Source organism: Gorilla gorilla, chromosome 1 (assembly GCF_029281585.2).
Source record: "Gorilla gorilla gorilla isolate KB3781 chromosome 1, NHGRI_mGorGor1-v2.1_pri, whole genome shotgun sequence".
NCBI classification, from domain to species: domain Eukaryota; kingdom Metazoa; phylum Chordata; class Mammalia; order Primates; family Hominidae; genus Gorilla; species Gorilla gorilla.
This window is the reverse complement of record NC_073224.2, coordinates 206,416,394-206,439,444: the sequence shown is the minus strand read 5'-3', so window position 1 is coordinate 206,439,444 and position 23,051 is coordinate 206,416,394. Positions and strand designations below refer to the sequence as shown.

The 23,051-nt window shown below is 45.2% G+C and overlaps 1 protein-coding gene across 2 annotated transcripts in view; it reads right to left on the bottom strand.

Moving 5' to 3' along the window:
* Positions 1-23,051, bottom strand: part of CSMD2 (CUB and Sushi multiple domains 2) — a 647,961-nt gene that overhangs the window by 5,112 nt on the left and 619,798 nt on the right. The window contains exons 59-70 of one of the 2 annotated variants that reach the window (XM_055391224.2): positions 22,022-22,201; positions 21,417-21,590; positions 18,329-18,502; positions 17,915-17,988; positions 14,681-14,792; positions 13,935-14,114; positions 8,083-8,145; positions 5,767-5,928; positions 4,191-4,303; positions 2,347-2,434; positions 701-839; positions 354-566 (exon numbers count right to left, since the gene is read on the bottom strand). In XM_055391224.2, coding sequence (XP_055247199.1) covers positions 407-566; positions 701-839; positions 2,347-2,434; positions 4,191-4,303; positions 5,767-5,928; positions 8,083-8,145; positions 13,935-14,114; positions 14,681-14,792; positions 17,915-17,988; positions 18,329-18,502; positions 21,417-21,590; positions 22,022-22,201 — 1,619 coding nt within the window. In that variant the 3' untranslated portion in view covers positions 354-406. Of the gene's footprint in view, positions 1-353; positions 567-700; positions 840-2,346; positions 2,435-4,190; positions 4,304-5,766; positions 5,929-8,082; positions 8,149-13,934; positions 14,115-14,680; positions 14,793-17,914; positions 17,989-18,328; positions 18,503-21,416; positions 21,591-22,021; positions 22,202-23,051 lie in introns of both variants that reach the window. The other variant, XM_063700513.1, reaches the window with a different exon arrangement.

Genomic DNA, 23,051 nt, shown 5'->3' with positions numbered 1-23,051 from the left:
GCCCAGGGGTGAGGAGCACAGTTTCTGGAGCCAGTCAGCCTGGGATTGGATTTCGACCCCACCCCTTCTGAGCTGTGTGACCTTGCTCAAGTTAGTTTCTATGCAGCTCAGTTTTCTCATCTGTAATGGGGCTCCCACTAGCTTCTACCTCACAGGGGGTGCAGGGATTCAATATATTAGATCCACAAAGGGCCTGGTTCAGTGCCTGATACACAATGATGCTCAGTGCACAGCTCTCCTCTTACTGGGCGTGTCTGTGTGGTGTGTGCGACTCCGTTGGGTGGAGCCCCTGGCACGCATAGGTCCCTGTCTGTGCTTGTCATGGCCTGTCTTCCTCCCACACCCCTGCTCACCGGCTGCTGGAGGCTGGGCTCTCGGTGGCGGTGGTGGCGGCCAGGCCGGGTGGCTATACTGCTGTACACACTGTGCTGACTGTGAACTCCGCCTCGCTGGCCATGATGTCTGTGGGCTGGATGTTGCGGTCGTACATTGGGTTCTCAAACGTGGCCCGAACATTGGTGTTCTCGTGGCCAGCGTAGCCATTGAAAGGAACTTTGGGTCTTCTCCTGGCGATAAAAGAGGAAGTGACCACGGCATGAAAAGAGCGACACAGAGAGGCTTAGGGGTCTGGTGCGGGGGGCGCTGGAGGGAGAGAGGGAGGCCTGCCTGATGCCCACCCTGCCTCCTTCCTGCACGGTACCTGTGCTTGTAGAGATAGAGCACGAAGCCCGCAATAATGAGGGCGATGAAAGGCACCAGGATCGCGGCTGCCACTGAGCTGCTGTTGGAAGCAAAGTGGCGGCCAATGGACTCGGGGTCTGACTCCAGCAGCCTGAGGTCTGTAAAGTCCCAAAGCAGAAAAGTCAAGTCACGAGACACAGTCTGAGGCTCTGTTGGCTACCCTCCCCGACTATACGCTCTTGGGAAGCAGGGCTGCCACTCAGGGTGCTCCTCACTCCTGCTCAGCACAGGAGGCAGGTGTGCCCAGGGCTGCCCGCCTGCCTCCACGTGCACACTCAGTCTTTGGGGGCAGGGTCCTGCATGCATCTGCCTTGTGCTGCTCAGATGGCACCCAGAGGACCATCCGCAGAGGAGCCTGAAACCATTGATCAACAGAAACTCTTACAAGGGTGCAGCCCTTTAGAAATCTCTAAAGTTCGTTTGGCTGTAGCAGCCTTTTATCAGATGAAACCTTACAGGCACAACAAAATATAAGACAGATGAAGGTGAAACTGTTCTGGTTGAAGCTGAAGCATCTCCTTCTGAAAGGCTGCCTCTCCTCCTTCCTCCCCCTCCCCTGCAGACTGGGAAGGGTCAGAAGAACACAAGTAGACACTGTGGCCCCAGTAGGCACCCTGCTAACTGAGGGGCTGGGGCTCTGAGAGGGGACAGGATGTCTGCTGTGGAGCCAGAACAAAAACTGTGATTTTCTAAGGCCTTTGCAGCGTGCCTGGCTGTCTTGCAGTAGGTGAAGGGTGCTGTGTGGAAGACAGTGGTCTCAGTCCATGCAGCTCATGAGGGCAGAGCTGGGACAACTCCGGGGGAGGAGCAGTGTGGGTGGGAAAGGTGGGGGCAGACCGTGGCTCAGTCCAGAGAAGCTTTCGGGAGCTCGGAGCCAGAGGACGTGCAGTGGACTGCCTTGGCAGGCAAGGGCCCTGGCGATGGGAGGTGTCAGTGCCTGGGGTACAGAGAGGCTCTCACACACCCGCGGCTGCCTCCTGTTTCCTCCTCCCCTGCTTCTGAGAAATCAGACCCCTCCCCCCACCAGAGTCTGAGGCTGGGCACCCGGAGGCTCTGGGCCAGGAAAGGCTCCAAGGTGTGGATGTTTGACATGGATGACAGGAAGCATGCTAGGTAAAGAGGCCAGGGAAGGACCAGGGAGGGAAGTGGCCTTGACGCTCAGTTTTCTTATCTGTAAAATGGGCACAAAACCAGTCTTCTAGGGCTGGGCTAGGGCAGAAATGACATCACAGTTAAGGCACCCTGAGAGCTCTAAGACACTCCACAGTGTCGTTGTTTGTTGAGGCAGGGGTGACACCCAGGGCTGGCTGGAGGGTGTGGCTGGGGGCTGTATCTAAGAGCCAATGTCCCTGGAGTTGGGGGCTGTCCTCTCCAGGTCTGAGCAGGAAACTTTGTCAAAGGTCGAGTGGGTTATGCACATGTGTTTGCTTTTGGAGAGATATTCCGGCTTTTGTCAGAATCTCAAGAGGCATCCCTGATCCCAAAGAGGCCAAAGCACCCCCACCTCAGACTGTTCAACTTCCCCAGTCCTCTACCTGACCGCGGCACACACGGTTTCTCCCCACCCACCCGGGCCCACACTTCCGGGGGACAAGCACTAGTTACCCAGTCTTTGAAAGCCGAACTGCCCAAAGCCTTGGCCCTTGACAGAGCCTTGGTAGATGAAGGTGGCTCCGGAGGACTCTGACGAGACCTGTGATGGTGGGGAGCACAGAGAGCAGGTGGGAGGCTGCTGGAAGGATCTAGAACTCCTCTCTCATCGCACACGCTGCCCAGCAGGTCACCCACTGACCTGCTGCTCTGACACACAGGGTTTGTTCTCTGCCCACACCTAGGCAAGGGTGGGTGTGACCGGGGAGCCCAGGGTGGGGCAGGGGCACCAGCTACATGTATGAGGTAGGAGGAAGATTTTATTTTCTACTGGTCACATCACTTAATCTGTCTGTGCCTCAGTTTGTCATGTGCAAAATGAGAATAGTAACAGTACCTATGTCATAGGGTGGCTGTAAAGATTAAATGAGTTAGTAAAGATGAAATACTTCAGAACACTTAATTTATAGGCCTTACATGCATGGTAGCTGTTATTACTGTGATGAAAAACTGCCTTTTGAAGCATTATGGAACACACAGAACCACAGTGAAAATGTCCCTTGCAGATTAAAGGTATTGGAGAGTTCGTCACAGTTCTAAGAGCTATTAATTTTTTAGGGGGCGTAGCTGGGGACATAACTCCTGCCACTGATGCTCATGTGACAGATGTAGACCCCCAAATGTGCAGTCTGGGGCCGCAGCAGCTGATGACATGCTGTGAGGATGCCTGCGCTCCTGGGTACTCCCAACCTGTGCTCCATGGCTAGGAGCAGCCTCTGTCTGCCCTCCCCAGCTGTCCCCGCAAACACACCTCGCTGGCTATTGAAAGGCTCCATGCTTGTCTGGCGTCCTAGGCAGTAGCTCCAGCTGTTCCTGGCCCTCTGGATCCCCATCCTCATCTTCCCCTGGCCTGCACTGCTAGCTCCATGTCCCAACTTTGACCCTCCTGGATGTTGGAGTCTATTGTTCCTGCACAGCTTTTGGGCCACGATGATTGAAGCTGGCCCATACTTGGATTACGAAGGGGACCTACAGATACCCTTGGGCCTACCAAGGAACTACCTGTATGTGCCAGCCCCTGGAGAAGCCACTTGGTTCTCCTGATGTGTTTATAAAGCAAAGTCAACTATGCCACAGTCCTCCACCAGCTGGTCCTGTCCATGAGAATGCACTGTGACTCTCTAGCTCTCTGCTACTCTGGTCTACCATGACCTCTCGCTTCATTCTGTCCTTTCTCTTCTAGCTCCAGCAATCCAAGACAGAGAAGTGGAGGACGTGGTAGGGGATGCTATGCTCAACTCCACTATGTGTGAAATAGGAAGGTATGGCCAGAGAAGTGTCACTGGAGATCCAGCTTCCACCTCAAGAAAGCCCCAGAATAGAATGTCTTTCCCACAAGGGAATGCAAGAAAGTCCTATCCCTCTGCCGCGTCCTGGCCTCTCAAGCTGTGTTCATCACTCACAATCTGCATCCTCAAGTGTGAGGAGAAGTTCAATGTAGTCATGTGAGACTCACTGCCTTCTTCCAGCTCCCACCCACCACATCAATACCTTCAACTAGCCTGAATTCCCTCTGCCCCCAACCTCCATCCCTTGCTTTCTGTTCAAACAACAGAACTTACTCCAACTCTCTTGAATGTGGTGAACCTCTGGACTCTGAATCTTCTGTCTTTTAAAATCTTTTCCTTTGCCTATTTCATTAGCAGATGAGGATCCTCTTGCTGCTCCTAGGCAGGGCCCCACAGAAAACCTCCTCCCAAGTTTCCAGATTGATCCTAGGGGTTTGCACACCCTTTTGTCCTCCCCTTCCCTGCCAGTGATCTGGGAGTCAGGGGAGGAGGTGAGTTTGCTGAACTTACATGGCCATCTAAAGCCCAGTGATCATCTTTGAACTTATTCATAAAGATCTCCACAGGCCCTGTAATCTGGTACACCTGGAGTAGGAGATGAAAATCTTCTTTCTTGTAAGTTCCTGGGAAATAAATTTCAGGGGTTACACATGAAAGTTCTGGGAAAATTTCAAAACTCAAATTTGTGGGTTTGTGGGTGTTAAGTTTCTGGACAGAATTTCATGTGTAAATGTTGATATAAACATTCTCCACATCCCTTTAAGTTGTAAGTGTAGTGTTGAGTGTGGGTTTGTGTAGGCTGAACGTGGTTATATGCAAGACTTATTAATATATGCATATGTATGTTAATAATTGGATTACCGGGTTGAGGTTGTGATCCTATTGACACAGGCATGTGTGAGAATATGATTTTGTCTTTTAATCTGTCCACTAATGCACAGATAGTTCAATGGGTGCAACAGTTCATGAGGTCCTGGGCATGGGAGCATGTGAACATGTCTATTATCATGTGTGAAATGAGCAAATGTCATCCTGCAGTTGCGTAGGTGTGTGCACGTATGAATGCGTAGATAGGATTTTATGTGGGGTTGTGCATTAATATGTTCATTCACTCACACATTTGCTTATCTATCCATCTATTCAATAAACACTTATTTTCTAAGGTACTTACTTTTTCTGATTATAGAAAGATTGAAAATTGGGAAAATTTTAGAAAATGCTGAGATGCATGAAGAAAAAATGATCTCTCCTGATCTTACTAAGAAATAACCATGTTACTGTAAATTATTCCAGTTTTCTGTCTTATGAATGTAATATTTTCCTTTAAAACACTGGAGTCATATTTTCAATACATTATAATGAATGCATTTCCCTCAACACTGGCATAATATTTCATCTAGTAGATATACTATCATTAAAATATCCATTTCTCTATTTTAGGGAAATTTTCTAGTTCCAGTTTTTATATACTACAAATGGCCTTGTAATGGGAACAGCCTTTATTCATAAATGTTTGACTCCCTCCGTATCTTCTTATGATAAAAATTGTTAGAAATGTAATTAATGGGTCCAATCATTTTCAAGGATCTTGATACAAATCGCCAAATTGTTTTCCCAGAATGGTACCATTTTAGAATTTGGCGTTCATGGCTGAACCCGACCTGCACTAAGTGTTATTGTTTAAAAACACTCTGAGTTGATGGTGTAAGTGGAAAATGACATTTTGAGTTTACTTTTTTTTTGATGATTGCTGAAAAAAAATTTTTTTTTTTGTTTGTTGACTGATTGTACTTTGGATCCTGGGAAGTCTCTGACCCTATTTTTGGTTAGTTTAGGGATATCAGTCTTTTCTCTTTGTTTATAAGAGTTCTTTATATATTCAGGTGATTAATATTTGCCATTTAAACATTTCCCTTTAGTCCACGGTGCTTTATCATGTAAAGATGAATAGACACTTCCTCTTCCCTGACCACCAGACAAGTCTGAGCCTTGCATGACAGTATGATGCAATGCCATTAGGCTCATCTTTGCCAAGGGTGTGTGCCCATCCATCCTCCTGGCTTTCATAGAGGGGCCTGCTCCTTACCAGCCAAGTGCAGCTCCACGCCACTGTGGTCGATCATGGTGGCATTGACCTTGCTGTTGGCAACTTGGAAGCCAGTCACTCTGAGCATGGCTGGCTGCTTCTTCCCCTGGTATTCATAGGCCCCTTTCCACAGGGAATTCTTGGCAAAAACATCCCCAGGAACTAGAGGAATTGAGAAATAGATGTGAGAGGGACTTTGTGTGTGCTGCCAGAATTGGGGTAGCCTGATGACTGATCCCAGCCCACTCACTGGGATTGTTTCCTTTCCCCAATGTCTACCATGTGAGGAGGGTGGTAGAATGCTCTGGTCTCTTCTCGTCTTGTGTCTCAGAGTGGATGGAGAGAGGGAACTGATAAATATCCACTCCCATGTTCATCGCAGCATCATTCACAATGGCCAAGATAGGGAAACAACCCAAGTGTCCGTGAATGAATGAACAAATAAAGAAAAGGGTATATATACATACACTATGGAATACTAGACATCTTTTAAAAAGAAGGAAATTCTTTCATTTGCAGCAACATGTATGAACTGGAGGACATTATGTTAAGTGGAATAAGCCAGGCACACAAAGATAAATATCATATGATCTCACTTATATATGGAATCTAAAAAAGTTGAACTCATTGGAGTAGAGAGTAGAATGATGGTTATAGAGGCTGGGGCAGAGTGGAGGGTGATGGGGAGATGGTCAAAGGGTACAAAGTTTCCATTAGACTGGAGATATGAGTTTTGGTGATCTACTGCATGGCATAGTGACTATAGTTAATAAGAATGTATTGTACATTTCAAAATTGCTGAAAGAGTAGTTTTTTTGTTGAGATGGAGTTTTGCTATTGTTGTCCAGGCTGGAGTGCAATGGTGTGATCTCGGCTCACTGCAACCTCTGCCTCCCAGGTTCAAGCAGTTCTCCTGCCTCAGCCTCCCAAGTAGCTGGGATTACAGGCATGCGCCACCATGCCCGGCTAATTTTGTATTTTTAGTAGAGATGAGGTTTCACCATGTTGGTCAGGCTGGTCTCGAACTCCTGACCTCAGGTGATCCGCCCACCTTGGCCTCCCAAAGCGCTGGGATTACAGGTGTGAGCCACCACACCCGGCCAAAAGAGTAGATTTTAAATGTTCTCATCACAAAAAAATGATAATTAGGTGAGATGATGGGTATGTTAATTAGCTTGATTTATTTATTCCATAATGTATACATATAGAATAACATCACATTGTACCCTATAAATATATGTTTATTATTTGTCAATTAAAATTAAAATATTTAAAAAGATATAGAGAGGGAACTAGAAAGGAGTGAGAGAAGAAGGGAGGAGAAAACGAAAGGTGTTTAAAAGATGGAGAAACGGAAGAGGGGAGAAGAGAGAGAAAACTGACATGTCAGTATAGCATGGTGAATTGGAACATGGGCAAATGAAGTCAGACAGACCCAGAGTCTAATCTTAGCTCTGTCACTTATCAGTTGTCTGATCACGTGCAAAAGCCTTAACTTTCCCCCTGTATAGGCTATGCCTGTATTCCTATAAATAGTGGCCATCCCATCTACCTTATCAGGCTTATTCTAGGGGTTAAATGACTAATGTTGTAAATTGTATGTTACATGATGTTGCATGTGTAAAAGCACCTAATCAGTGATAGCTACTAAAATTGTCATTTATCCTGGTAATCATTCTCTATGGTAATTATTATGATCTCTATGTTACTGAAGCTTAAGAGGCGAAGCTCATTTGTCCAAGCACACAGCTGGTCAGTGACCAAAATGGTACTCAAATTGAGTTTCTGATGCCAAATCTAGCCTCGTTTCCTGCATAATACACATGCTAATGTGGTAAATAAAAGTAGAAGGTTCATAAAAGGATGTGATAGTCTCTAAGAATTTGGTATTGGTCAGGCCACATCTGCAGTCTGTGTCCAGTTCTGGATGTGATACTTGGAAAGACCCCAGACCTATCTTAAACTGTAACCATTTCCAGGAAGCTCCCTGGGTATGGCCTGGGTCAGTGTGTTTGTATGACCACACACTGGCCAGTCCTATGCCAGGAGGGGCTGTAGTAATCAACAGTTCCAGAGCTTCCAGTTGGAAGGTGCTGGCTTTTTCTTCCAGATGAAGTTTCTGCTTCCTTCACGCTCACTTTCTTCTGAAGTCTGCCTGGGCTGGGGAGGTGGGTAGGGAAAGCCATCCAGATTTATAGATAGTTTTCATGCCCTTCCTCTAGGCACTCAGCAACTCTCAGCAACTCGTGTTTTCTGGCTAACTGTGTGAAAAAAGTAACACCAGTTTCTTGAGCCAATGATCTGGACCATACATACTCAAGGCTTGGGTGAGCGGTGGCTCCCGGGCAGTGTTGATGGGTCTCCCACTGGGCCGGACCTCTGCTGGGGAAAAAGAGTGGAAGAAAACAGGTTCAGCTTCTGGTTCACACTCTGTTGGAAAAATAATGACCACCTGTCTGACCTTAGGTCAATGGGTTCTTTGAGATCTTGCTTTCCACTTATTTTTTTTAGACCAGGAGGTAGACTGCTTCGATGCTCTAATGATGCTATGGATCCCTCTCAGAATAAAAAATACAAAGAATTACAGAGGAAGTCCATTTTATTAGTTGGAGTTCTTACAATATTAGACAAGACATTAGGATATAGTGGTATATATGATTCTTTATTACTGCATTAAATAACAGGATCTAGCAGTGAGTCAAGAAATAACCATAATCTTGAAGTAGTCAGGAACATGAACAATATTCATGATATTGGTAGCAACTGGAATATATACAAAAGTCTTTTCAATTTCTACTGGTGACAAAGTCACAGGTGCTAACACTCCTAAGGGTTGTTGTCTACATTCCAAATTAAAGGAGAGGCTACATTTCAGTAAGAAGTAAAGGAATAAAAGGTGTATATTTTCCCATCCAAGTGCACAGACTCCCTGAATGCCCTCATTGAAAACTTTGGGGAGGCTGAGGCAGGAGAATGGTGTGAACCTGGGAGGCGGAGCTTGCAGTGAGCCAAGATCACGCCACTGCACTCCAGCCTGGGTGACGGAGTGAGACTCTGTCTCAAAAAAAAAAAAAAAAAAAAAAAAAAAAGTCCTGCCCTCGACTTTGCTTTCCTTCCAGATGCCTCGCATGAAGGAAGAACTTCTACCCATCAACAGTGAGCTCTGTGAGCCCTGGTGGGGGTTGCAGAGGAGTGCCTTCCTCCCTTGGAATGATGAGATTAAGACCAAGAAGCCCTCACAGGCAAAGCAAAGGCAAAAGCTTTGGGCCTGGGCCAGACGGCCAAGGTTCAGGTCCCAGCAGTGCCACTTAATGACTGCGTGACCTTGACTAGTAACTTCACCACTCAGAGTCTTTGCCTCCTCATTTGAAACATGGAAAAAACTGAAACATACCTCACAGGTCTATGCTGAATAAATGAGGTTATGAACAGGAAAGTCATGACCAGTAAGTATTAATGTCTTTTCTTCTTTTGCAGAGAAACAATAGAAAATCTGCCTTGTCGCCATTAAGGGCAGACTCCCCACTGTCTGCCTTGGTGGGGAGCACAGCTTTAGCAAATCTCCTTCAACTCTGGAGGTCAGCCTATGCCTCAGTATACACAATGCTGTGGAGAAAGTTTCTGCAGTGACTCAATGCAAGTGTACTTCTGAACAAAATGCTTTATCGTCTTAGGTTTCATAAGATGAATGGAGCAAAGAAGGAGAAAGCATCTTATGTGTGAGGTACTGTGATAGGCACTTCTTCATTTCCTCCTGCTCTTGAAACTCTGAAGTAGAGATTATTGTCCCCATTTTACAGCAGAGAAACTTTTTGAGAGGCAGAGAAATGAAAGGGCTTGCTCAAGATCATACAGTAAGGGGTGGAATTCAGCTGCCTCTAAAACATTACGTATTTTTAAATAAAAGTAGCTATAATAACAGATAAAAATATTTAAGAATAAATGTAACCAAAGAAATGCAAGACTTGTACACTGAAAAATATAAAGCATCATTGAAAGAAATTAATTATCTAAATAAATGGAAAGACATCACATGTTCATGGTTTGGAAACCTTAATATTGTTCAGATGGCAATACTCCCCAAATTGATCTACAGGTTCAATGCAATTTCTGCCAAAATTCCAGCTCTCTAGTTTGCAGAAATTGACAAGCCAATCTTAAAATCTGTATAGAAACAAAAGGCAAAACAATAGGCAAACAATCTTAAAAAAGAACAAAGTTGGATAATTGATACATCCCGATATTTTTTGTTTTCTTTCATTTAAAAAAATTTATTTTTATTTAGAGACAAAGTCTTGCTCTGTTATCCAGGCTGGAGTGCAGTGGTATAATCATAGCTCACTGTAACCTCCAAATCCTGGGCTCAAGTGATCCTCCTACCTCAGCCTTCTGAATAGCTAAGACTACAGGCATACACCACCACTCCTGGCTAATTTCTTTACTTTTATTTTTTTGTAGACATGTAGTCTCCCTAGGGTGCCCAGACTGGGACACTTGCCAATTTGAAAACCTACTACAAAGCTAAAGTAATCAGTGCTGGGTGGTAATGGCATAAAGATAGTCATAGAGATCAATGGAATAGAATAGAGAATCCAGATATAAACTCATACATTTATGGTCAAATGATTTTTGACAGGAGTGTCAAGACAATTCAATAGGGAAAGAATAGTCTTGCCAACAAATGGTGCTGGAACAACTGGATAGCCACATAAAAAAGAATGAGTTTGGATTCTAACCTAATATCATAAAAAATTAATTCAAAATGGATCAAAGACATAAATATAAGAAGTAAAACTATAAAACTCTAAGAATAAAACATAGGCATAAATCTTTGTGACCTTGGATGTATCACAGTTTCTTAGATATGACAACAAAAGCATATGCAACCCCCAAAATAGAAAAGTTAGATTTTATCAAAATTAAAAACACTGGTGCTTCAGAGAACAACAACAAGAGAGCGAAAAGACACCCCGTGAAATGGGAAAAAATTTGCAAATCATGTACTTTATAAAGGCCTTGTATTTTAGATAAAGAACTCTTTCAACTCAACAATAAAAAGATAAGTCAGTAAAAAATGGACAAAGGATTTGAATAGACATTTCTCTAAGGAAGACATACACATAAAAAAGTGCTGAGCACCATTAGCCATTAAGGAAATATAAATCATTTTTGCACAATGATACAGGCAACAAAAGCAAAAGTAGACAAATGAGATTACATCAAACTGAAAATCTTCTGCACAGCAAAGGAAACAATCAACAGCATGAAGAGGCAACCTATGGAATGGGAGAAATTGTTTGCAAACCACACGTCTGGTAAGAGATTAACATCTAAGGAACATATAGAAGGAACTAAAACAACTCGATAGCAAGAAAATAAATAACCTGATTTAAAAACAGGCAAAGGACCTGAATAGACATTTCTGAAAAGAAGACATACGAATGGCCAACAGGTATATGAAAAATGCTCAACATCACTAACCATCAGGGAAATGCAAGTGAAACCCACAATGAGATATCACCTCCTACCTGTTAGAAGGACTATCATAAATAAGATTAAAGATAACAAGTGTTGGTAAGGAGGTGGAGAAAAGGAAACTCTTGCACATTGTTAGTGGGAATTTAAGTTAATATAACCATTATGGAAAACGTATGAAGGTTCCTCAAAAAATTAAAAATAGAACTACCATATGATACAGCAATACCATTATGGAGTATATATCCAAAGGAAACCAAATCAGTAAGTCAAAGAGATATCTGCACTCTCATGTTTATTGAGGCATTATTCATAATAGCCAAGATACGGAAACAACCTAAGTGTCCATCAGTGGATGAATGGATAAAGAAAACATGGAATATACACACAATGGAATACTATGCAGCCTTAAAAAAGAAAGAAATTCTGCCATTTGTGACCACAGGGATAACCTGGAGGACATTATGTTAAGTGAAATAAGCCAGGTACGGTAAGACAAATACTGCACAATCTCACTTATCTGTGGAATCTAAAATAATTGAACTAATTAATAGAAGCAGAGAGTAGAATAGTGGATACCAGGGGCTAGGGTGGGGTGGTACTGGGGGGTTGGAATTGGAAAGATGTTGGCCAAAGGGTACAGAATTTCACTTAGACAGGGAATAAGTTCAAGATCTCTTGTACATCATGGTGACCATAGTTAATAACAATGCACTGTGTACTTGAAAATTACTGAGAGTAGATTTTGTGTTCTTAACACAAAAAATGGCAAGTATATGAAGTTAATGGATATGTTAATTAACATGACTTTGCCACTCCACAATGTATACATATATCAAAACATCATGCTGTACACTCTACATACATACAACTTTTATTTGTCAATTAAAAAATAATTGGATGAAAATTCAAACAAACAATAAAAAACACCACAATGAGATACCACTTTATATCCACTGATGATGGATACACTAAAACAGGATGGACAAGTGTTGGGAAGGATGTCGAGAAATTGGACCCTGATGCATTGCTGGTGGGAATAACATGGTGCAGGAGTTTTGGAAAACTTTGGCAATTCCTCAAAATATTACACATAGAGTTACTGTTTTCCTAGATATGTCCCCAGGAGAACTGAAAACATTAAAACAAAACATGTACATGTATGTTCACAGAAGTATTATTTGTAATAGCCAAAAAGTGGAAACAGCCTAAACAGCCATCAACAGGTGAATGGATAAACAAAAAGTGATGTCCATATGATGAGATATGATTCACGCATAAGAAGGAAAGAAATTCCGACAGATGCCACAACATGGTTAAATCTTGAAAACATTATGCTAAGGGAAATAAGCCAGACACAAAAGAACAAATATTGTATGATTCCACTAACATGAGGTACTTAGAATAGGCAAATTTACAGAAGCAGAAAGTATGATAGCGTTACTATGGGCTAAGAGAAGGGGGAAATGGGCAGTTATTGTTTAATGGGTATGGAGTTTCTGTTCGAGATAATGAAAAAATTCTGGAAATGGATAGTGGTGATGGCTGTGCAATATCATAAACATAACTGATGCCACTGAATTGTACACTTAAAATTGTATATTATGTATATTCTATCACAATAAAAACTTAAATGTACTTTAATAAATGTACTTTATATCACTACTGTATGTGGAAAACAAAAGAAATTTCCAAGTGATACCATGAAAATAAAACACCGTTAGTAAGTTCTAGCTCTGATATAGTCTCTGACCCTGAAGGCTTCCCTCTGAGTGGCAGGATAGCAAAATAGTCATAGATCCTAAAGTTAGACCATCAGGGTATGGATCTTCAGCACTTAACCTTTCTCAGCTGGGGACCTTGGACACATTAATTAACTTCTCTATGCCCTAGTTTCCTCATATATTAAATAGCCTCATAGGATCTTGTGAAGATTAAATGAGTTGAAACATACAAAGCACTTAGCACAATGCCTGGTATCTGGTAAGGTGAGTGCCTATCAGAGAGTTTAATGCTATTCCAGCACTGAATTAATCCTTTAACCTTAATCCTTTCCCTCAAGACTGGACTCAGACATCACCTTCTCCAGGAAGTCCTCCCTGACTTCTCCTTTCCCCCACTTTAGTGCCCTTCCTCCTCATTCCTACAGCATTTGGCACATCTCCATGTTCCTCCGAGTACTCCAAATATAAAATCTGATAACGTATCTGTCTTCCACATGGCAGGGTTGTGTCTTTCCCCTCTGAATCCCTCATGCCTAGCGCAGGCATGGGGCCACATGAACTCTCAATAAATAGAGAACGAGTGAATGAAGAAGAGGGGAAGGGAGGTCTGGGACATCCTGGTAACCCCAAGGGACCTACAGGCGGGTGCTGTTTTATCAAGGGTGCAATATGTGTAATGCGTCACTCCAGTTTGGTGGAAGAAAGCACTTTCCTCTGCCTGATGATGAAATGTGATCCTGTGAGTGTTTCAGCCCAGCAAAAGGGGCAACCCTTGGGGTGGGTTGAGTATGCACCTTTTTAGACTGCTCTGCTTTTGCTCTTCTAGACTCAAAACCTTAGAAAATCAGAAGCAGGATCCAGCTCCTTGAAACACAATTCCTTCCTTCTCTTTTGCCCTCTTTCAGCTCAAGTTCAGCCAGCACTTTCAGCCTCCCGCCCTGGAGAGCTTCCCCGAGCAGGCACACTCACCCAGGCAGATAGGCGGCTTGCCTGTCCAGCTGCCATCCGCCTTGCAGGTGCGGTGCTCGGAGCCACCCTTGAGGGAGAAGCCCTCCTGGCAGGAGTAGATGAGCGTGTAGCCCATGGAGGGCAAATCCAGGGCCCCGACATTGGCATGAGTTGGCGTCTCTGGCTGCCTGCAGTGGTGGGCTGGATGAGAGGAAAGACCCTGTTGGACTGGAGGAGATTAGGGGCTTCAGGGGCCCTTTCGACCATTCCCCTGTTCCTAGGTAGAATATCCTCTTCCTTTCCCTTCCAGTCCCTTTCATGCCAAGCATCCCCCTCCCTAATCCTCCACCCTAACCCAAGCTCTGTGTCTAGAGGAATGGCCAAGATGGAGATCATGTGGATATCGGCTTGGTTGACTCTGGGTTGGGGGAACCTAAGCCTGCAGCACTTCCTGAGGGGTAAAGGAGTAACTGGGTCAAAAGCTTGATATCTCCATCCTGAGGCCTGGCCTTGTAGTTGTTAGTTTTTGCTGCTACCACTGGATAGTTTTTTCTTTGCTAAGGCATAGGGATTCCCTTCCAATATCAGAAAGGCTTTTGTGTGGAAGTCTTCTGTGAGGCCCCAAAGTGTAAGGACTACAAAGAGACCGATGTCGGTTCACATGGGGAGTTGTGAACTCCCTGTCATTCAGAGCATTCAAGCATGACCCAGATGCCCAGCTGGGGCAAGAGGAATTTTCTTGGGATGTGGGTGAAGTCTGCACTCACGGACACAGTCAGGTGGGGTTCCACTCCAGGTCAGGTTTGGGAGGCAGGTCCTGGTGGTGGAGCCCTGAAGCAGGTAGCCTTTTTGACAACGGAAGAGGACTGTGCTTCCAACCTGCGGCAAGATACAAAGTCCCATCAGCCCCTTCCTTTCAGCGGTGCTTCCTACATCTGTCCCTTGACCACTTTCGCATGGCCCGACTCCTCCCGCACTGTTGCCTGCAAAACTCTTTTTCTGATTCTCCGCCTGGTTAAATTTTCTTCCTCCTTTGAGGCAGTTGATATGATGCCTCCTCCACAAGGCCTCATCTAATACCCTGAACAAAGTTGTAATATTATACTCTGTTGTGGACACAGTGCCTGATTCAGAGTCAGAAGACCCTGGATCCGAGTTCTGGCTTCTGCATTTACTCAGGACAGGCTGCATGGAACTCTGTAAACCTTAGTCTTCCTAAGGATACAGTGGGGATGACCATCCTTGCCACAATCACACTGGAATGTTGTGACACTCAAATGTCATGGCAGATTTGACAGCATTTTACAAAGTGTGAAGAAGAGTGCAAATTAAATATTGTGTGTGTGTTCCTTTCCTCAATGAAACTGCAAATTCTTTAAGGATGGGAGACTTGTCTTTACAGATATGGCCCCCATAGAATCTGTTGAACGAACTGCCACCCTCCCTCCCTGCTCTGCTCAGTTATGTTCCCCACCTTAACCCTCCACCAGCCCCTCACTGTACAACTCGACACCCCGCAACCACGGGCTCCATCTCTCCCTACCCAATCCACTTGGTGTAATGCGGCTAGATCTGTTTCCTACACTGCAACTCGGATTATACTACTTCCCAGCTCAAACACTTATGTGTCCCTATTACCTACTGGAGCATGTGCAAATGCAATGTGTAACTCTTAAATTCCACTCCCTTCTTCCATGCTGAACGCTTTTTTGCCTTGGATTTCATTATTTGACTTAGCAAATGGCACCTTTATCCATGCAGTTGTGCAAATAAAAAACCTCAAGTCATCTTTGATCGCTTCGACCCCACAATCCATCCCATCAATGAGTCCTCTTGGTTCTGCCTACAAAATGTATCCTGAACAAGCATTCAGGATCACTTCTCACCTTCTTTTTCCCTGGAGTCAAGACAACAGTGTCCTCCTTGTCTAAGTGCTTCTATTCTCAACTCCCTGATATTCATTCTCTACTCAGCAGCCTGAGTAATATTTCCAATGAAGAATCAGATTGTTTCACCTTCAAATGGCATTTTGGATAAAATCCAAAATACTTATCATGGCTTCAAGGCCCTGCATGACCTGTCCCATGCTGCTGCCTTTGCAAAAATTACGTGATATCTGACATACACAAAATAATATATGGAACACATATAAAGTATAATAATAAAATGGATATTTGAGATTGAATCCACCATGCAACTTAAGAGCTATGGACATGGTTGTAATGTTCTAGGGGCTCTTTCCCTGCTGTGTTCCTCAACACCCCTCCGTAGTAATGGCTGTCTTGAAATTTGTGTTAATTTCCTTGCCTTGTTAAAAAACAATCCTATCACATATGTGCATACGTACCTCTAAACAATTTAGTAAGTTTTTGCTGGTTTTAATATTTATAAAAGTAGTGTCATGCCACCTTTGTCACTTGATAGTATGTTTCTAAGATTCATCCATGTCATGCAGAGCTGTAATTCATTCATTTTCTTTGCTGTATAATAATCCATCACGTGACTATACCCACAAATTTCCTGTTTCTTGGTGACATGTGCAAGAGTGTCTCTGGGATATGTTTGCAGAGGTGGAACTTTTGGGTCATAGAGTGTGTGAATGTTTAACTTTACACACCAGGACCAAGCTGTTTTCCAACCTAGCCTCACTCTTGACTACATTTCCTTATCCTCTCTCACGGGGCTGCAGACTTGCTAGCTGGCCTGTTTTCCAGGCCCCCAGGCTGCTAAGCACTTCCCTCAGCACTCCTTTGCACCAGCCCTTCGTTCAGCCAGGAATGTCACCCTGCTCTGCACAGGGTTAGCCCTTCTCATCATGGAGGCCATAGTTCAAATGTCACCCTTCCCTAACCACCTTTCCTAAAACGGTAACCCACCCTGTTCACACCCCTTTATATCACTGTGTAGTGTCTACTGCTCTCAGAAGCTAGCTCGTTTATTTATTTGTTTATCATCTTCAGCCAGGCAGCTCCCTTCAAACAGGCACCCAGTCTGTCCTGTTCCCACTGTATTCCTAGCTCCTAGAACAGTTCAGGGCCATAAGCATGTGCCCAGTGAGTACAGACTAAGTGAATAAGTCACATTACTTGAGTAGATCCCAGCCTGTCATGTCCAGGTGAGTCCGATATTTTCCTGGGCAAGTCCTGGACTCCAGCTAATTGTCCTGCCTTGAACACACCCATGCTTCCTTTTCTTTTCTCTTCTTTTTTTTCTGAGACCGAGTCTCGCTCTGTCGCCCAGGCTGGAGTGCAGTGGTGCGATCTTGGCTCACTGCAAGCTCCGCCTCCTGGGTCCATGCCATTCTCCTGCCTCAGCCTCCCGAGTAGCTGGGACTACAGGCGCCCGCCACCATGCCCGGCTAATGTTTTGTATTTTTAGTAGAGACGGGGTTTCACCATATTAGCCAGGATGGTCTTGGTCTCCTGACCTCGTGATCCACCCGCCTTGGCTTCCCAAAGTGCTGGGATTACAGGCGTGAGCCACCGCACCCGGCCATCCTTTTCTCTGTTCAATGTGACCCAACCCAGACTGTCCAGGTTCTCTCCTCCCAAAGCTCATCTGAGGTGTGTCCACAGGGCCTGTGTCCTGATGGGCCAGGCATGCCAACGGGCCTGCCTCCTGTGTGGCACATGCTCGTTGCCACTGTGCATGAGCCCAGTGTCTGTGGGTGGGGTGGGCACCGTGAGGACAGAGGTCTGTCTGTCTCACTCATTTCCATATTTCCACAACCACCCTGCCCGGGGTTGCCGGGAAGTGTTCATGGAACTGCACGCCATCTGTCCTTCCTCATCAGTTTCTCTGACGGATGTTAGGGTCCTTCTGTCTCTGCAGGGTGCTCCCATGGAGCACTGTTCAAAGAGGCAGAAGGCTTTCTTTCTGCGCTTTCCAAGCTCTTGTCCTCCCCGAGTGCTGTCCTGAGGAAGGTCTCTGGGTCCTCTTATGTTGACAGTGACAGGAAGGGATAGGATGTAGGAAGACCCTATCTTGGCTGACCTCCTTACCTGGTAGCCCTGAGAATTGTTCTGTATCCCAAACTGTGGCACACCAGGGTCTGCACACGTGGTCAGGGTCGGATCTGGATGGCCAAAACAAAGACACAGATCACATGGTCATGGAAGCCTTCACGGCCTCATCTCACTCTGGGAAATAGGTGTAGAAAAGAAAATGCGGCCGCATCCTGACTTCCCTGCCCACTGAGATCCCCACCTGAGCCTTGGCCCTGGCTGCCTATTTGACTCCTCGAAGCACACTAGCTCTGGCTATTTTACATCCTGCTGCAGAAGCTCAGAGGAGGAGATGTTCCCTTTTGCAGATGAGACCACTGAAGACAGGGAAGGAAAGTAATCATCTCAGGCCCAAAAGAAGGTCTCCCCCAACCCCAGCCAAGATGCTCCCTGCCCCAGATGACCTCTCACCTATGCAGCTGGGCTGGGTGCCACTCCACGTCCCATCTGACTGGCAAAACCTGCGTGGAGAGCCCACCAGCACCAGAGGGGGATGGCAGGAGAAGGAGACAGATGACCTGTAGGAGAAGCCTCGGTCCTCTCTCCTTCCACGGGGCGGGACACCAGGATCCCCGCAGAACACAGCTGGGAAGACGAAGGGAGAAAGGCAGGTCTAAGTTGCTTTCCAGAACCCAATCTTCCAGTCCCACACCCCCATCTTTGTTCTTTGCACTGTTCCCTTCCTGGTTGAGCTTGAACTCTGGGAACCGGGGCAGCCCCAGGTAGGTGCTTCCACCTGCTGTGGTGCTGCTGCTGATGGGGGCTTCCTCTCCCTTCTACATTCAAAGTGCCTATTAATAATGATCCAAGTAATGGAGTAACATTACAGGAAGTTTAGAACATGAAAGAAAAATAAACAACAATCCCACTATTCAAAACTTTTTTTCCATTTTCACGCACATTCTTTTCCAATCTTTGTTCAGTTGTATGGAAACTTGTGCGGAGCGGCAAACCCAAGTCTATGTGATCATAAATCTTGTTTCATTCACTTAGCATTATCTTGTAAATATTTTCTATGTTTATGACATCATCATCGCTTATTGGCTATACAATTAGCAACAGGTGGTTGTACCATAATTATATTTTATCATAATCCTTATATTGGGCATTTTCTATTATACAGTTATATATAACTCTTCTTTCACATGTATTGTTTTCTTTTTTGTTTTTTCTTTTCATATGTATTACTTTCTTAGGAGAATCCTCTAGGAGTGAACTTATTATTTTTAAAGGGTTGAACACGTTCACAGCTCTTGATGTGTAGTGTCAAATGTCTTTCCCCAAAGGATACACATTTACACTGCGGTGGGTAGTGTATGGGTGTACCCATTTCATTCACACCATGTTAACATCAGGGAGTGCCTTTAAAAATTGACTACCAAAGGCAAAGCTCACCACGATGTCACTTCAAGCATTGCTTTATGCTATGATGCAAATGTGTGTGCGTGTGTGTGTGTGTGTGTGTGTGTGTGTATGTGTATATGGAGTCATGAGGTACATAACCACATGCAAAATAAAATGAAGCTGGACCTGCATCCTCTGCCCTGAAGGTTGGGGTGTCTATGCTGACCAATTAGAAGTCAGTTTAAGAATCGATTGATGGGAAGTTACTGTATCCAGAAGGAGGCAACTGAAAGAACCAGAAACACAAACGGCTGACAAGTGAAGAGCAACCGGCGTGGCCTTTCTCATAAGCAATGTGATGCCAATTAAAGTAATGAGCGATCTTTTAAAGCTCCTCAGGCTGGTAAATATTTAAAAACACTGGCACAATCCATTATTGATGAGCGTGTGCATCCAGAAACATTCTCATTAACTGCTGTGGGGAATGTAAATTGGGACAGTTTCTAGAAGACAGTTTGACAACATATGTCAAGAAGGGAGGCATGACTGCCCTCGGCCCAGCATTCTCATGCCTAGGGCTTTGCTGCAGGATTAAAGAAAGGCATTTTTTTTTTTGAGATGGAGTCTCGCTCTGTCGCCCAGGCTGGAGTGCAGTGGTGTGATCTCAGCTCACTGCAAGCTCCGCCTCCTGGGTTCACGCCATTCTCCTGCCTCAACCTCCCGAGTAGCTGGGACTACAGGCACCCGCCACCACGCCCAGCTAATTTTTGTATTTTTAGTACAGACAGGGTTTCACCTTGTTAGCCAGGATGGTCTCAATCTCCTGACCTCGTGATCCACCCGCCTCGGCCTCCCAAAGTGCTGAGATTACGGGCATGAGCCACCTCACCCGGCCAAGAAAGGCAATTTTCAGGAATACATATTGCAGAACTGCTTCTAACATGATTAAGTTGGAGATAATCTAAATTCATCACCAGTGCAAAAAGATTAAATAACTTGTATCTACAAGGAAATTCTTTAAAGCCATTAAAAATGATGATGCATAGATCAGTAAATATTGATAAAGAAAGGTAGAAAGGTATTGATGGAAAGGTTTTGGTGGCCTATCAGTGAATACAAGCTATGAAACAGTACGTACAGCATGAGCCAATACCAGTTCTAGAAAATGTATACATATCACTAACTATTCAAAAATGCACAGTGATTCACATGGGACACCATCAAAAGCTGAACTGTGGTTATCATTGGAAAGTGTGAGCCCAGATGACTTTTACTTTCTTTTCTGTATTTTCTAATGGGTAAAATTTTTTTCATGATGACCATAATTCATTGTTAAAAGGCACTTCAGCTATTTCTCCAGAGGAAAAGCAAGGTTGCTGAGTCCAGACTTGACCCTGGTAGTATGTGAAGGTTGGAAAGGGTAACATTGCACCAAATACCTGTGTCCAGTTTTGAGCTGCTGGCCCTAATCTCTGAGGAAATCCCCAGATGGAAGCAAATTTTCAGAGGAACCCAAAACAGTATCATGAGTATGTGGATAGTTTTCTGCAGAATTAGATAAATGGCAATTAGAAAAATACATCCTACTGTTTGTCCAAAGCACGGGCATGGAGAAAACTTTCCAGAGCCCATTCACAGGGTGTGACAAGAATAAGTGACCCGGAACCTGCTTACTGGGGATCTCAGTAAAGAATAAGCCCTGGAATAGATTTGGGGCTCCTCAGGATACAACTGGGCCAGGTGGATAAAAAATAAAGCAACTCACCAGAAAATCACAGGTTTCCCAGAAGTCTTTTCTGTGCAGGTCATTTTTCATGAAAACAGACATGTATATAGCACTGGGAACCCCCAGATCTTTGAGTACTATTCCATACAGTCAACAACCCTTCAGGTAAAAAAAAAAAACACCCCCAATATCTCTAGCTTAATTTCCTTCTGTTACTCTAGACAGTATCTGACACCAGGGCTCAATTAAGGGATCCTCATTTTCTTCCTTTCCACTTCCTTCCCTCTTTAATAGTGTCTTTGATGAAGCTCCTCCCTGGTTTTGGGGAGGGGACTACCTATTCTGGGCCTTCCAGCCACAAAGCTCCGAGGAGGCAAGGGGAAGGAGCTATTGAATAGGATGCACCAAAGGCCCTTGTAAGCAACTTACGGAAACACTGAGGCAGCTCTCCGGTCCACGACCCATTTCCCTCACAGGTGAACACCGCGGGCAGGGAGAGCTGGTACCCCTCCAGGCAGGCGTAAGTCACACTTGAGCCCCACATGAAGTCAGACCCCACCACCTTCCCATTGGGGATGAGCGGAGGCGGCTTGCACATGAGAGCTGGAGGGAGACCAAAGCAGGCTGAGTTCTGATGCTGTCCTGGGAAACCAGCCCCCATCACCATCATTGATATCACCGACTACCCTGCAACCACCTAGAGCCTGGGCTAAACAGGAAGAACCAGAATGGGGCCCTCTTACTGTGGGAGTTCTGATCTTTTTGCACCTTACAATGCCCTCTCTCAAGTGTGACAACCCAGTCCTCTGTTTGCAGGACCCTCCCCTCAATGTTCATGGCCCAGGCCTTATTTTGGTACTTCTGATTCACTCCTGGCAGATGTTCACGGGCCAGTTTTCTCACCTTGCACATCCCCTGATAAGATGTTAGGGCTGGCCTTTCACCCCTCTCCCTTCTAGAGAGATGCTCAGGGCCTACATCTCACTTTTGTATCTTCTTTGGCTCTCTGTCCACATTTGCAGCCCCAGACACACCTTTGCAGACGGGCTTGGTTCCATTCCATGTCCGGTCCTTGGTGCAGCTCAGCACAGATACTCTATGTGACTCCATCATATAGCCAGGGACACACTGATATGTCACAGTTTTGTTGTACCTGAAGTCATTGCCCAGCCGAAGGCCATTGGCTGGAATCCCAGGGTCACCACAGTTTATGACTAGGATAAGAGAGATATAGCATTGTTCACTCCTGGCCAGGACCCCACTTCTCCTCCAATACCATCCCTATCACTCCCTGCATGCATCCAAGAAGGGAAACTGTCAGATCAGGGATGCCCTGTCTCCTCACAGGATCCCAGTTGCACATTACCCATTCTAAATTTCTTTTTCTTTAAGTCAGGGTCTCACTCTGTCACCCAGGCTGGAGTGCAGAGGCACAGTCATGGCTCACTGCAGCCTCGAACTCCTGAGCTCATGCAATCCTCCCACCTCAGCCTTCTGAGTAGCTGGGACTACAGGCATGAGCCACCACACCCAGCTTGCCCATTTTAAATTTTGTTTGGTCAAATCCCTGGCATCAGCCCTGTCCTTGCCCACACTGTCCTTATGCACCACTGCAACTTGGGCTATGAAGATTCACCTTATTCAAAGTGCCCCCTCTAAGAGGAAGTATCCAGAGGGCTCAGTTCCTAAATGAGGCTGGGACCCAGGGAAAGGGAATTTTCTGTTTGAAGAACCTAAGGCATATTAATGAACCAGATAAGACAATTGATTTGTCTGCTGAGGGGTACATCTTATCACCTGCTGTTGTACCTAGGAGGCCTCTGTAGGCCCAACAGCACCTACACAGGACTCCTAGGGACAACAGCCTGGAAGCAGGGTCTTATGGCCCATGAAAGGGTCATGCCTATGTCATCATATCATTGAGGGTGGGGCTTGGTGAGCTCTGGTCTCAAAACCAAAGTGAACTTGACACGGGATTTCAGAGGGAGTTGAAATTACAGACTAGGACTTTGACAGGGAGAATCTTGTCACATTTCCTCATCCTATCTCTTCCCTCCATCTGGA